At 45.4% G+C, this 13,610-nt stretch overlaps 1 protein-coding gene across 3 annotated transcripts in view; it reads right to left on the bottom strand.

The window, feature by feature from the left end:
* Positions 1–4,735: 4,735 nt before the first annotated feature.
* znf576.2 (zinc finger protein 576, tandem duplicate 2) overlaps positions 4,736–13,610 on the bottom strand; it is a 104,702-nt gene continuing 95,827 nt past the window's right edge. For all 3 annotated transcript variants that reach the window (XM_083760824.1, XM_083760823.1, XM_083760822.1), the window contains exons 4-7: positions 12,107–12,250; positions 9,722–9,999; positions 8,232–8,412; positions 4,736–6,545 (exon numbers count right to left, since the gene is read on the bottom strand). In XM_083760824.1, coding sequence (XP_083616950.1) covers positions 6,093–6,545; positions 8,232–8,412; positions 9,722–9,999; positions 12,107–12,250 — 1,056 coding nt within the window. In that variant the 3' untranslated portion in view covers positions 4,736–6,092. The remainder of the gene's footprint in view (positions 6,546–8,231; positions 8,413–9,721; positions 10,000–12,106; positions 12,251–13,610) is intronic.

The following is a 13,610-nucleotide window of genomic DNA, read 5'->3' as shown; positions in this document are numbered from 1 at the left end:
AGACAGCTATGTGTGTCCCTGTCCCTGTAACCGAGCACGAAATAGCATAACTATTGTCACCACCAAGTGTCACTGTTGTGCAGCCTAACACAGACAGAGGCCAGGGAGGAGAGCTTGTACAGTACAGTACAGTACAGTACAGTACAGTACAGTACAGTACAGTACAGTACAGCCCAAGTACAGTAAAGTACTCGACCTGAACAAAAATCAATTCTTTTAGATAAAAAAATAGGTATCGTAAAAAATATGCTATATCGTGAGTATATCGTTATCGTGATAAAATAAATTCTATATCGTGATATGAGATTTTGTCATATCGCCCAGCCCTAGCGGAAGCCGTTAAGTATTTTTAATATATGTTTGCCCGATTTGGACGCTTGGATTCTTCTCTTCCTTCCTTGTTTATTGACACCTCATTGTACCGCCTATCTGGCTAGCTAGTGGCGCTATAGCTATGACACAGCAGATCAGAGGCAGGGACGTAGCCGCACAAGCCAACCGCACACCGGGAGGCGGTAAAATAAACGGTAAACAAACAAGAAGAAATAAAGCGACCAAATCGGTCAAACATGGATTAAAAATACTTAACGGCTTCCGCGCCACAGGAGATATTCGCAGCGGGATGTATAGGTACGTAAAGTTCCCGAATTCAGAATAACTCAAGTAAAAAAATGCCGTCACTTGGCGCAGATCCTATTTTAGAGAGAATTTCTACTTCCGCGTACTGGAATTTCCATACGAAAATATAGGTCTGACCAGGGACCCAACATAAAACTCATCAAAATTTCAGAAAAGCTTTATGTAGGGTCCCGAGAGGGGCTAGGACAGCCAGTGGACAGAAGAGACAGGTATATCTGTCTGAACAGGGTCATTAAGTTGCTGTTATGTTTATGTTTGTTAATTTATTTTCATTGTTAACTGTATTGCTTGTTGTTCATTATTGTTGGGATGTTTGTTGACTTTTGTTTTGTTGTATGTACGCTTTGGCAATGTAAAACATATTTATCATGCCAATAAAGCCTTTTGTAATTGAAATTGAATTGAGAGACATAGAGACAGACAGAGAGAGACATAAAGACAGAGACAGACAGAGATCAGATGGCAGAGACAGACAGACAGACAGACAGACAGACAGACAGGAGAAGACAGGCAGACAGGCAGCCAGGAGAAGACAGAGACAGACAGCCAGGAGAAGGAAGACGGACAGACAGACAGACAAGACAGAGCAAGGTGATATCTGTGGCTTTTATTTTTTGAACAAGGTGGACCCTCTTGTACACAAGTGTAATGCATTATCGGGTCGTCCACTTTAACAGTTAACAGTCTTTGTATTAAGTTGTGCTTGAAATGTACTGTGAAACTGTTAATACATATTTCAATCAATAAAAAAAAAAGCTTTACTTTAGTTACAAACCACAACAACAACAACACTATAGCCATGCTGCTAGGCTAGCTGCTGCTAAGCTAAGGAGACAGTGAGTTAGAAAGGTAACTTTACACCCGTAGAGGAGGAGGACAGAAGAGAAGCTTCAATAAGAGAGGAGCAGGGAGGTGGTTGTTTTATTTTGCTGCAGAAGGAACAGATCAGAGCTACAGGGTAGAGGATAAGGAAGCAGCCTGGACACAGCCTGGAGCAATAGAGACAGGCAGGCACAACAATGGAGGCTTGGATGCTAACTGCCTCATTGTGCAGGCACAGAGCAAGGTGATATCTGTCTGTCTGTCTTTATATACTTTAATAACAACACTAGCCATGCCGCTAGGCTAGCTAGCTGCTAAAGCTAAGGAAGACAGTTAGAGAAGGGTAACTTACAACGTAGAGAAGAGACGCTTCAGGGCAGTGTGTGTGTGTGTGTGTGTGTGTGTGTTGGTAGAGCTCGTCCCGCTCTGCCTGCTCTCTCTCCTCTCCCCGTGTCAAAACACAACGCAGAGGAGAGGACAAGAGGGGCCCCTCTGCTCTGCTCTGCCTTGCTTGGCCCTCCCAACAGCGCCGCCCTGGCGACGCGGAGACGGCGGTGTAAATATCAAAACTAAAAAAAACTAAAACAAATCACACCCATGTGAAGTGTGTAATGTATTGTGAAGGGCGGCCTCTTATCATCGTACATCTTCCAATTTAAAGAAAAGTGAATAGGCCTATATATAATTAAAAGTGACTGAATGAATGAATGAATGAATGATACCTTTAAATTAAACTTGGTGTTTTGAAAGTTGACAAAATGATATATACTGCCCAGCCTTTACAAAGCCAAAGTGCAGAACAGGAACTTATACATTTGTTTGACTATTTTGTTTATTTCTCTCAGAGGTCAAATCGCTTATTGTTTTCAATCGATCAATCAATAAATCAATCAATCAATCAATGATTTATAGGGGTGACCGTGATACACAATTACCTCATGAACAGATGTACAATATTATGAACCCATTAGTCTAGGAACACTTTAAAATGTGTTTATTTTTATCCGTATTTTGTTTCTTTCTACACTGTATCTTACGGGCGGCTGTGGCTCAGGAGCAGGTCGCTGGTCGTCCAATGATACCTGGGTCTTGGTGGTTCCAATCCCGCCTCCTCCTCCTGTCCGCAAGGCGAAGTGTCCTTGGGCAAGACACTGATCCCTAGTTACCCTACATTGCCTCCAATGAGTCGGTCGGTGTGAGCTCGGTGTGGGAAGTGCAAGTGAGGACGCTGGCGTCGACTGTTCGCCACTTCACCTCCCAATGAATGAACCATTACGTAAAGCACTGGGAAAAGCGCTATAAAAATGCAATTAATTTAATATCTTTGTAGGGCATACAGTTAAGTATACACTTATCAGTGGAATTGTATGTATCGTTAGGGAACAGTTTGGGTTCGTTGCTAGGGAACGGCTTGGGTGCATTCCGTTGTTATGGACTGGTATGTATAGCTGGTGTGCATTGTGTTGCTATGGGGGAACAGCTTGGGTATTCAGAACGCAGAAGTGACGGACATTTTCTGGTCCCATCGTTTACTTCCAATTCAATTTCCCCCCCCCCAAAAAAAACAATTATTATAGGCTAAGCCTGGATCAACCATATATCCAGGATCCTGGTGATTCATGACCATAACACATTTGATTCTGTGGAGAACGGAGAAGAATACATAAATAACGTTTTGAAATATTTCATTCTATAAAATACTATATTTAATAAATACCTTTGTTTTTCTTCCCCCCCCCCCCTCCCAACCTCAAAATGAATGGTAAAAAATGACCCAAAATGTGTTTGAAAGTGAAATACCCCTTTATGAATCAGAATCAATATGTATTGTCACATCACATTACAAGTAGGCTAACGTGGGTGAACTTAATTGGTTGTGCAGGCTCATCATTGCAGTTAAAAGATAGAGAGAGAAGAGCACAAAGTGCATATTAAAAAATGAAAGTTCTGGCCTATACTGTAAACTGATATATTTCTATGTTCTGGCCTACTGTAAAACTGACGTGTCGACACCACCAGGACGACTCAGCCGTTCCTGTGCGTCTCCGCGAGGAGAGCCTTTTTTATTATGACATGACAGAGGGTTGTTGCAGTGTTCAGACAGGATAAAACAAAAAGAACGGTCCAATCAGTGAATAAGAACACTTGTTATGTAGTACAGGTTTCCTTACAGGCCTCTATGGCGTCAAACAAACATGAAATTATTCCAACACATACAAAAAATTATAATATGAGACTAACAAAAGTTTTAAGAACACTCCTAGATTTTGCGTCGGAAACATTTGTATGTCCACGATAGGCCCGAACATTTTTTTTTGTTTCTGTGAATCTGAAGCGTAAAAAAAAAGGGCTGATCGACTTTTTTTGATCCTTTTTTTACCTTCTTTTTTTAGAAACTTAATTTAGACAATTAACTCAATCAAAATATAGTGTAAAAAAAGAATACACCACTATCAAGAACCAGAAGCTATATTTTATGAAACAGCAGGCGTGGGTCTACTAGGCATTCCAGCTCAGTGTCACTACATGGTATTTAACCCATTTATTTGTGTTTTAAACATTGTTATAATTTAGCTATTGAAAAATAGCAGATCTACAAGCTCATAGGGCGCCACAGAGTGGCACACTACGAGCTTGTAGGTCTGCTATTTTTGAAAAGTCGTGAAATTGTTGTGGCGCAAATTTGGAATATATATTTTTTAACGTTTTTAACTCAAATCTTTGCTTGGGGGGGGGGGGGGGGTGACGAGGCCAATTACATAACTTTGAGCATGAAACATGACAGAAACATGAGGTATTTCAGAAAAACGTCAGAATTTAAGTTTAATTTCGACGTCAGGCCCAAATGGGTTAAAAATGTAGTAGCTTTAAAACAGAAACTTAAAGCCCCATTCATGCTCAGAGGACATCCCATCGTGAAGATCACGACGTGTCGCGAGGACGCGTCGCCTCGTGATCTTGCAGGCCTGCTATTCTCGCGACCAAAGCATGAATTAGGCTTAAAGTGGGCCTCGATAACCAAGCGCTCTGTTCTCCCGTCTTGCCTAAAAAGAGGTGCTTTTCTCCGCGGGGGAAAAAAAAGACATCTTATGCTCGACATGGTTTGGGTTTGAGCGTTTACAGTTGTTATCAAGTCGACATCCCGCCCATTAAGAATGGAATAATAAAATATGCAAAAAAAACAATTCATTTTTGTTCTTTTAGGACTTTGCCAAACATCGTTTCCGCAGTAAGTACGCTGCCCGCTTTTATGCAATTTGTTTTGGGTAGAAGATATTTTTTTAATAATCGTATTGGAAAAAAAACCTAAAAAAAACAATCAATAAACACATTTAATGACATACGTTTAGCAATGTAAAAGTCTTATCACACACATTGTCACACGTTAACTTCTAAAATAAATTGAAGAATTAATCAAACAGGGTTTTTTTTTTATACAAAGGTAATGTCGATTACGACACAGGTATATAACAGTTTGGGGGGGGGGGGGGGGGGGGAGGAGGTTATAGCGACTTTTGGTTAGTCAGTCAATTTGTTGATGTCCGTTTTTTTTTAACATCTGAATAACAGCCCAGAACCAAAAACAAAATAGGCAAAGCTGTGCAGTTAATAATAAAACATACTCTTAACTCGTAATCAAAACATCCTGCTAAAATGCCATGTTTCATTCTCAACAAAAAAAAAAGTAAAAAAAAAGGAGAAATGATAAAAAGGTTCCAAACTCTGTTTCCGATTTCAAAAATCAAAAACCTAGTTTAAAAAATAAAACGATCCCTGACTAAAAAGAAAAAATCCAAATCATACGTTTCTCAACATCTGGGCCCGGCCGGGGGGACCACCAGCGGTCCAAATTGAGCCTCTAAACGGGTCTGTAACTCTTAGGGAGTGTGTACAAAGTGTACAGTACAGTTCTACAGACTACTGTACTGTACTGTACAGTACACTCTACAGCCAAATTCCAACACCCAACATCTCTGCCACTCTCACTCACTCACACTTTCGCACTCCAGCATGGCAAATTATGGTGAAAATTGTGACCTGCCGAAATATGCGACCATCCTGTGGACTTCACGCAACTTATTACATTAGTATTACAGAGTGAACATTTTAACTCAAATCTTTTGCTTCTGGGGAGGTGGTCCCTGGAACAACATACTTTCGGTGGCCAATTACATATAATTGTTGTGGTCCTTGACATGAAATATTGAGCAAACTCTGACATATAGAAAGTTTATGAGGTATTTCAGAAAACTGTGTGTTTAAATGTCGACGACGTCAGGACTAAATGGGTTAAATAAGTGGCCTGAATACCGCTAGGTTGAACTCTGCTAATGATTTGCATTCAGACGCTGACATGATGTGGTCGTCTACTACGCGATGGTCACATAGTTCAGCAGGTCACCAATTCCACCGTAACACCACCATGCTGGAAGTGACCGAGAGCGAGTGAGCGAGTGGCTGAGATTTTGGGAGTTTTGGAATTTGGCTTTCAGAGTTACGGAGCCGTCCCTGGTTGGGACGGTGGGTCGGTGGTCCGAACGGGCGTTCCAGACCATTTGAAACTAAAAAAAAACAACATAAAAACAACACAAAAAAACACAACCTAAAAAGGGGTGGAACCACCGTGTGAATTATCTCTTGACGTTTTGGCTGTCTTGTTGGCTCTTGTCCCCGTCGTCGTCGGCGCCGTCGTCGGGGTGGCTGCTCAGCTGGTGGGCCTTCAGCGTGCGCTCGCGGCCAAAGCTCTTCCCGCAGGCGGGGCAGGGGAAGCGGCCGGCCGTGTGCGCCCGCGCCCGGTGCGCCTCCAGCTGCTCCGGGCGCAGGAAGGACTCCTCGCACTCTCCGCAGGGGTGGGGCTTGCGGGGCGGCGGGTGCTTCTCCTTCTTGTGGGCGCGGAGCGCCGCGGCTCCGGGGAAGCCCTCCTTGCAGTCGGGACAGTGGATGAGGCGCGGGGGGACGGCCGCCGCCGCCGCCGCCTTGCTGCCCGCCGCGGCCGCCGCTGCCTTCTTGGTCTCGCCTGGAGGGGGCGCTACCGCGGCGCTCTCGGGAGCCTCCTTGTCAGAGGATGTCGCTGCTGCCACCGCCTGTAGGGGGAGCTGTGGGTTAATACTAGCCTCAGTACCAGGCTTTCATTTTTGTTGGTGCAAAAATTGAAAGCCTGGAGGAACGCATTGGCTGCTCTGGTCTAAAAGTGGGAGTCAACCCTTACAATTTACAATTTACAATTTAGGCATTTAGCAGACGCTCTTAATCCAGAGCGACTTACATTTAGGCAAGAACAAAAGCATGGGAATACATCACATAAAAGCATTTATCATGAAACATGCGTAAGATAAGAAGGTAACAGTGGAATATCTATATGATGAAACTATACATACACTATACATAATAAACTATACATATTCACTACTATGCTATACATATGTACTATGGCGTGCTATGACTATATACAATACAATTATAGTGCTGTCTACATAACATGCTATAAGTCTGTGTCAAATGCTATCTAAGCCAACAGAAATGCTATGTAAGGGGTTAGGGTAAGTGCTATGGGCCATGATGGAGTCTGAAAAGGTGGGTTTTCAGGCTACGGCGGAAGATTGGGAGTGATGCTGCAGTTCTGACTGCAATGGGAAGTGCATTCCACAGTTTGCCCTTCCGGGTGGGCGTCGCTCCAAATGATGTGACGTAGAGCTGCACTAGGGGGAGAGGAGAGGAGGGGCCGGGGGTGACGGACAGATCGATGAGATCCAATCAGGGCGTGCGCAAATCTGAGCCGCGACCCGCCCCTCTAGACCAGAAACCTAACACGTTAGCTCAGGCTAGTTAATACATTTAGACCCAAGGACGGTTCTACAGATGTCTTCTAAAGACAGTCGTTCTCAAACATTTTAATTTCAAGGACCACCAAAATTATGTAATTGGCCGCCGACCCCCATGTGAAAATAGTCGACAAAATCTACAGTTGATTTAGTCGACTTACATTTTATTTTGGCGGGCCTTGATGCCGTCTTAACTAATGACCGATTTTTACACTTGCTGAAAATAACCGATCTGCTATTTTCAGCATGCAACCAAGTGTAAAATGAGTTGTACTGGATCTCTTGTCCACTAGTTCCTTCCTGACATTTTAGCCTAGTTTTTATTTGTTGACGAAATTGTCAATATATTTAGTCTCAGCTTAGTTTTCAAAGGTAGTCGAGGAACATATGTGACTAAATTCGACTGAGGGACTGCCATTGGATTCTTTTTAATTTCCGTTTTTTCATGTCATATGAAAGCAGGGAATCATAGCTTCAAATTGACATATTGGTTGTTCAGTTTGACCCACCAGTTTTGGAGATATGGCTTATAGAGTAATGTCTTGCAGAGAAACAGCGAGTTGAGAAAACAGGCTTTGAAAGGTTCACTTCTGTGGACTCTAACATTACACCTAGCTACAGGTTTAAGCATTTATTTCATATTTACATGTCTTCTGTGGTCTCTAACATTACACCTATAGCTACATGTTTAAGCATTTATTTCATATGTACATGTCTTCTGTGTTCTCTAACATTACACCTAGCTACATGTTTAAGAATTTATTTGTACATATGTACAGCTCTGACACTTATTTCAGACATGCTCTAGTTATGTGAAGAGTCTGCCTGTGCAATTAACAAAAACAAAAGTTTTTCTCCTCTGGTGAAAAGCTGGACTTTGCGCGATGGCAGCCCCTCAGTCAAATGTGGTCACATATAGTCATAGCATCAGTCAACACTGAACCTAACCTTGGCAGGACGTCCCCGCTTGGCCCCGCCCGCCTTGGCCTTGGCCTCGCCCCCGGGGGGCGGCGGGACCGCTCCTGACTCAGACGCCTCTTCGCTCGTCTCACCGTCCTTCTTCTTCCGCCTGGCCTTCTTCTCGGGGGCGACCGAGGCCTCCTCGGCTTTGGGGGGCCGCCCGCGCTTCCTAGAAACGGTAAAGAACAACGTGGAGCGTTTATATATAAACACAGGGTTTCCCCACAGATTTCTTCACCAATCCATCCATCTTCAACCGCTTATCCGTTGTCGGGTCGCGGGGGCAACAGCTCCACCAGAGAGATCCAGACTTCCCTCTCCAGAGCAACATTAGTGACTTCCTCCTGGGGGATCCCGAGACGTTCCAGGGCCAGTGAGTCGATGTATTTCCTCCAACTGCGCCTTGGTCTGCCCCGGGGTCTCCTCCCAGTGGGATGTGATCCTTGGTCTGCCCCGGGGTCTCCACCCAGTGGGACGTGCCTCGAGGACCTCCCTAGGGAGGCGCCCGAGAGGCATCCTAACCAGATGCCTGAACCACCTCAGCTCAGCTGACTCCTTTCCAGGCGAAGGAGCAGCGGTTCTACTCCGAGTCTCTCTCGTGTGACTGAAATTCTCACCAAAGAAAACTCATTTTGGCCGCTTGTATTGTACCAATGAAGTTCCAAAACTTTTCCAGAATATTTAACTAAATTTCCAGGCCTATGTAACAATCATTCAACCAACTTTCCATCATCTAGCTGGGTAACACCTGGAACACCTCAGAGGCCACTGGTGGTCCCCGGACCCCTGCTTGAAAACCACTGGTGTAAAAGTACTCACAAAAATGTGAGTAGATCGGCTATTTTCAGCATGCAACCAAACATTAAATGAGTGTCTTTAACTCATACTGTATCTCTTGTCCATTAGTCTCTTCCTAACATTTTAGTCTCGTTTTTTATTTGTTGACGAAATTGTCAATATAGTCGTAGGGCCAATTCATACTCCTATTTTACAGCTGTTTCGGTGCTGTAGTGGCGAAATGATTTCGGCTCGTCAGAAATTTTCAGTAGCACCGAAGAGCCGACTTTAGGACGGTACCCCCCCCCCCGAACCTCAAATGACGTCACATTGTAGGCTCTACAGAGCCAAATGACGTCACATTGTAGGCTCTACAGAGCCAAATGACGTCACATTGTAGGCTCTACAGAGCCAAATGACGTCACATTGTAGGCTCTACAGAGCCAAATGACGTCACATTGTAGGCTCTACAGAGCCGAACAGACTTTTATTCGGCTCTAAAATAGGAGTATGAATCGGCCCTTAGTCTTGTTTGTGTATCTATGGTTGTCTGTATATGTTGAGTATGAACCAAGACAAATTCCTATCAACTTCAATAAATTATTCAATCTTGAATCTTGATCATAGCGTAGTTTGCATTTAGTTTCCCTCAGTGAAAATAAAAGGTAGTCAAGGAAACATTACTCTCCCCGGTGGCGTACCTGATGGCGTTGCCGTTGCAGGTCTCCCCGGCGGCGTACTTCTCCTGGTGCTCCAGCAGCTGGGCCTCCTCCTCGAAGGCCTGGCCACACTTGGAGCAGCGGTGGGTCTTGTCGGGGTGGTCCGGGTGCTGCTCGGCGGCCGCGGCCTCGGGCGCGTCGGGGCGAGGGTGCTGCGCCAGGCGGTGGGCGCGCAGCAGCCCGTGGCTACGGAACGTCTGGTTGCAGTCCTTACACAGGAAGTGTCTCTCCGGACACACCTGCCTTCTGTGGGTCGTCAGCTGAGGAGGGGACAGGAGGAGGGGACAGGAGTCAGAGGAGGGGACAGGAGGGGACAGGAGTCAGAGGAGGGGACAGGAGGGGACAGGAGGAGGGGACAGGAGGAGGGGACAGGAGGAGGGGACAGAGGGGACAGGAGGGAAGGGAGGGGACAGGAGGAGGGGACAGGAGGATGGGACAGGAAGAGGGGACAGAGGGGACAGGAGGGAAGGGAGGGGACAGGAGGAGGGGACAGGAGTCAGAGGAGGGGAAAGGAGGAGGAGAACGTTACGCCTCGTAGTGGAAATGGACCCTTCGATAAACCCCCAAAAGCGATTGTCCAATGCCAATTTAAATTGTTTAGCAACCGTTGCTAAGGACGGCAAGATTGTCATCACCTCACAGCTGTGGATGTTCTTACGCAGGGCTGGGTTGTTGAACACATGCACTGCTTAAAGGACCACTTCACCACTTTTCAACCTATCTTCATATAATAGGTCCTCACTAATATTCACGAAAAAAATGGCGTAATTTTGTTCTACTCGTTCTTGTCTCATAGGAGGGCTGTGGGAAGTTTAGAAACAGTCTTCCAGTGACATCATCGATGGGGAATACAAGCTAATAGAAACTGCAGGCTTTCTAGTCCTGAAAAGTTGCAATTCAAAAATGGAAGCCATCGTTCTCACGATAATGAAAATCTAAACATTTTTGTAAAAAAATCTTGTTTCAAGAAAAATCTGTCTAATGATGATGTCACTGGAAGACGGTTTCTGAACTGCCCACAGCCCTCCTATGAGACACAGACCGAGTAGAAAAGAATCGTGACATTTTTTCATGATTATTAGTGAGGACCTATTATATGAATATAGGTTGAAAAGTGGTGAAGTGGTCCTTTAACGTCAGGAATGTTACACGACTGACTCTTACCAGGTGACGGCGATGACACCGATCACCGTACTCTTACCGTGACTCTTACCAGGTGACGGCGATGACACCGATCACCGTACTCTTACCGTGACTCTTACCAGGTGACGGCGATGACACCGATCACCGTACTCTTACCGTGACTCTTACCAGGTGACGGCGATGACACCGATCACCGTACTCTTACCGTGACTCTTACCAGGTGACGGCGATGACACCGATCACCGTACTCTTACCGTGACTCTTACCAGGTGACGGCGATGACACCGATCACCGTACTCTTACCGTGACTCTTACCAGGTGACGGCGATGACACCGATCACCGTACTCTTACCGTGACTCTTACCAGGTGACGGCGATGACACCGATCACCGTACTCTTACCGTGCATTACATGAGAACTCCTATTTCTAGTTTATTGAAATTATGTCACGCACATTTTTCCAGTGACAATTTTTTTAACCCATTCTGGGCGGGAACCATTTTTGGTGTAGCAGATCTACAAGCTTAATTGCCCCGCGAAGTACAGGTTGGTGCCTTACATGGTTTCCCTCTGCCGTCATCGGTGTATTAACCCATTCTGACCTGAGATCAGATTTATACGAGGTTTCCGCCGGACACACACTGGTCTGATGAACCCATTCTGACCTGAGATCAGATTCTAAAAATGTCAGTCGCTCTTCGATTTTTCAAAAATAGCAGACCTACAAGCTCATATCGCGCCACTCGGTGGCGCGATATGAGCTTGTAAACACAGCAGCAAGATTTGTGAGTTGCTGTGATAGGAGAAGGATATCAAATGGAACACAACCACCGTAAAGACTAATCATTGTGTATATTATTCCTGCACTATACCTGCATCGAGTGACCTTGGTACATAGAAGTTGATCTATTGAAGATTCTGACAAAGTACATAATTTTCGTTTTGATTGTATTGCTGTATTGTTGTATTGTTCTTTCTGCTTTGGCAATGTAAACGTATGTTTTCTCATGCCAATGAAGCCCTTTGAATTGAATTGAATTGAATGTAATATGTACAATCTATGTAAAGCTGTATATGAATATGTGTGAATGGGTGAATGTAATGTACAATCTACGTAAAGCTGTATGAATGTGTGTGTGAATTAATGCGCAATTTATGACACGTACCTCAGAGACGATGCGGAAGCTCTGGTGGCAGTACAGTATATATACAGTAGACACGTACCTCGGAGAAGATGCGGAAGCTCTCGTGGCAGTAGACACATTTGAAGGGCTTGTCCTCCTTGCTGTGCGTCGGCTGGTGGGCCGTCAGCTCCTCGGACGACGGGAAGCTGCGGTCGCACACGTAACACGTGAACAGCGTGTTGCCCTGGGGGGAGAGAAACACGTTAGAGAACATGTTAAACAGACGTAACACGTGAACAGCGTGTTGCCCTGGGGGGAGAGAAACACGTTAGAGAACATGTTAAACAGACGTGTAACACGTGAACAGCGTGTTGCCCTGGGGGGAGAGAAACACGTTAGAGAACATGTTAAACAGACGTGTAACACGTGAACAGCGTGTTGCCCTGGGGGGAGAGAAACACGTTAGAGAACATGTTAAACAGACGTAACACGTGAACAGCGTGTTGCCCTGGGGGGAGAGAAACACGTTAGAGAACATGTTAAACAGACGTAACACGTGAACAGCGTGTTGCCCTGGGGGGAGAGAAACACGTTAGAGAACATGTTAAACAGACGTGTAACACGTGAACAGCGTGTTGCCCTGGGGGGAGAGAAACACGTTAGAGAACATGTTAAACAGACGTGTAACACGTGAACAGCGTGTTGCCCTGGGGGGAGAGGAACACGTTAGAGAACATGTTAAACAGACGTGTAACACGTGAACAGCGTGTTGCCCTGGGGGGAGAGAAACACGTTAGAGAACATGTTAAACAGACGTAACACGTGAACAGCGTGTTGCCCTGGGGGGAGAGAAACACGTTAGAGAACATGTTAAACAGACGTAACACGTGAACAGCGTGTTGCCCTGGGGGGGAGAGAAACACGTTAGAGAACATGTTAAACAGACGTAACACGTGAACAGCGTGTTGCCCTGGGGGGAGAGGAACACGTTAGAGAACATGTTAAACAGACGTAACACGTGAACAGCGTGTTGCCCTGGGGGGAGAGAAACACGTTAGAGAACATGTTAAACAGACGTAACACGTGAACAGCGTGTTGCCCTGGGGGGAGAGAAACACGTTAGAGAACATGGTAAACAGACGTAACACGTGAACAGCGTGTTGCCCTGGGGGGAGAGAAACACGTTAGAGAACATGTTAAACAGACGTAACACGTGAACAGCGTGTTGCCCTGGGGGAGAGAAACACGTTAGAGAACATGTTAAACAGACGTAACACGTGAACAGCGTGTTGCCCTGGGGGGAGAGAAACACGTTAGAGAACATGTTAAACAGACGTAACACGTGAACAGCGTGTTGCCCTGGGGGGAGAGGAACACGTTAGAGAACATGTTAAACAGACGTAACACGTGAACAGCGTGTTGCCCTGGGGGGAGAGGAACACGTTAGAGAACATGTTAAACAGACGTAACACGTGAACAGCGTGTTGCCCTGGGGGAGAGAAACACGTTAGAGAACATGTTAAACAGACGTAACACGTGAACAGCGTGTTGCCCTGGGGGGAGAGGAACACGTTAGAGAACATGTTAAACAGACGTAACACGTG

Source organism: Protomyctophum parallelum (genome assembly GCF_964188405.1).
Source record: "Protomyctophum parallelum genome assembly, chromosome: 3".
Taxonomy (NCBI): Eukaryota; Metazoa; Chordata; class Actinopteri; order Myctophiformes; family Myctophidae; genus Protomyctophum; species Protomyctophum parallelum.
This window is presented reverse-complemented; position numbering and strand designations above follow the sequence as displayed.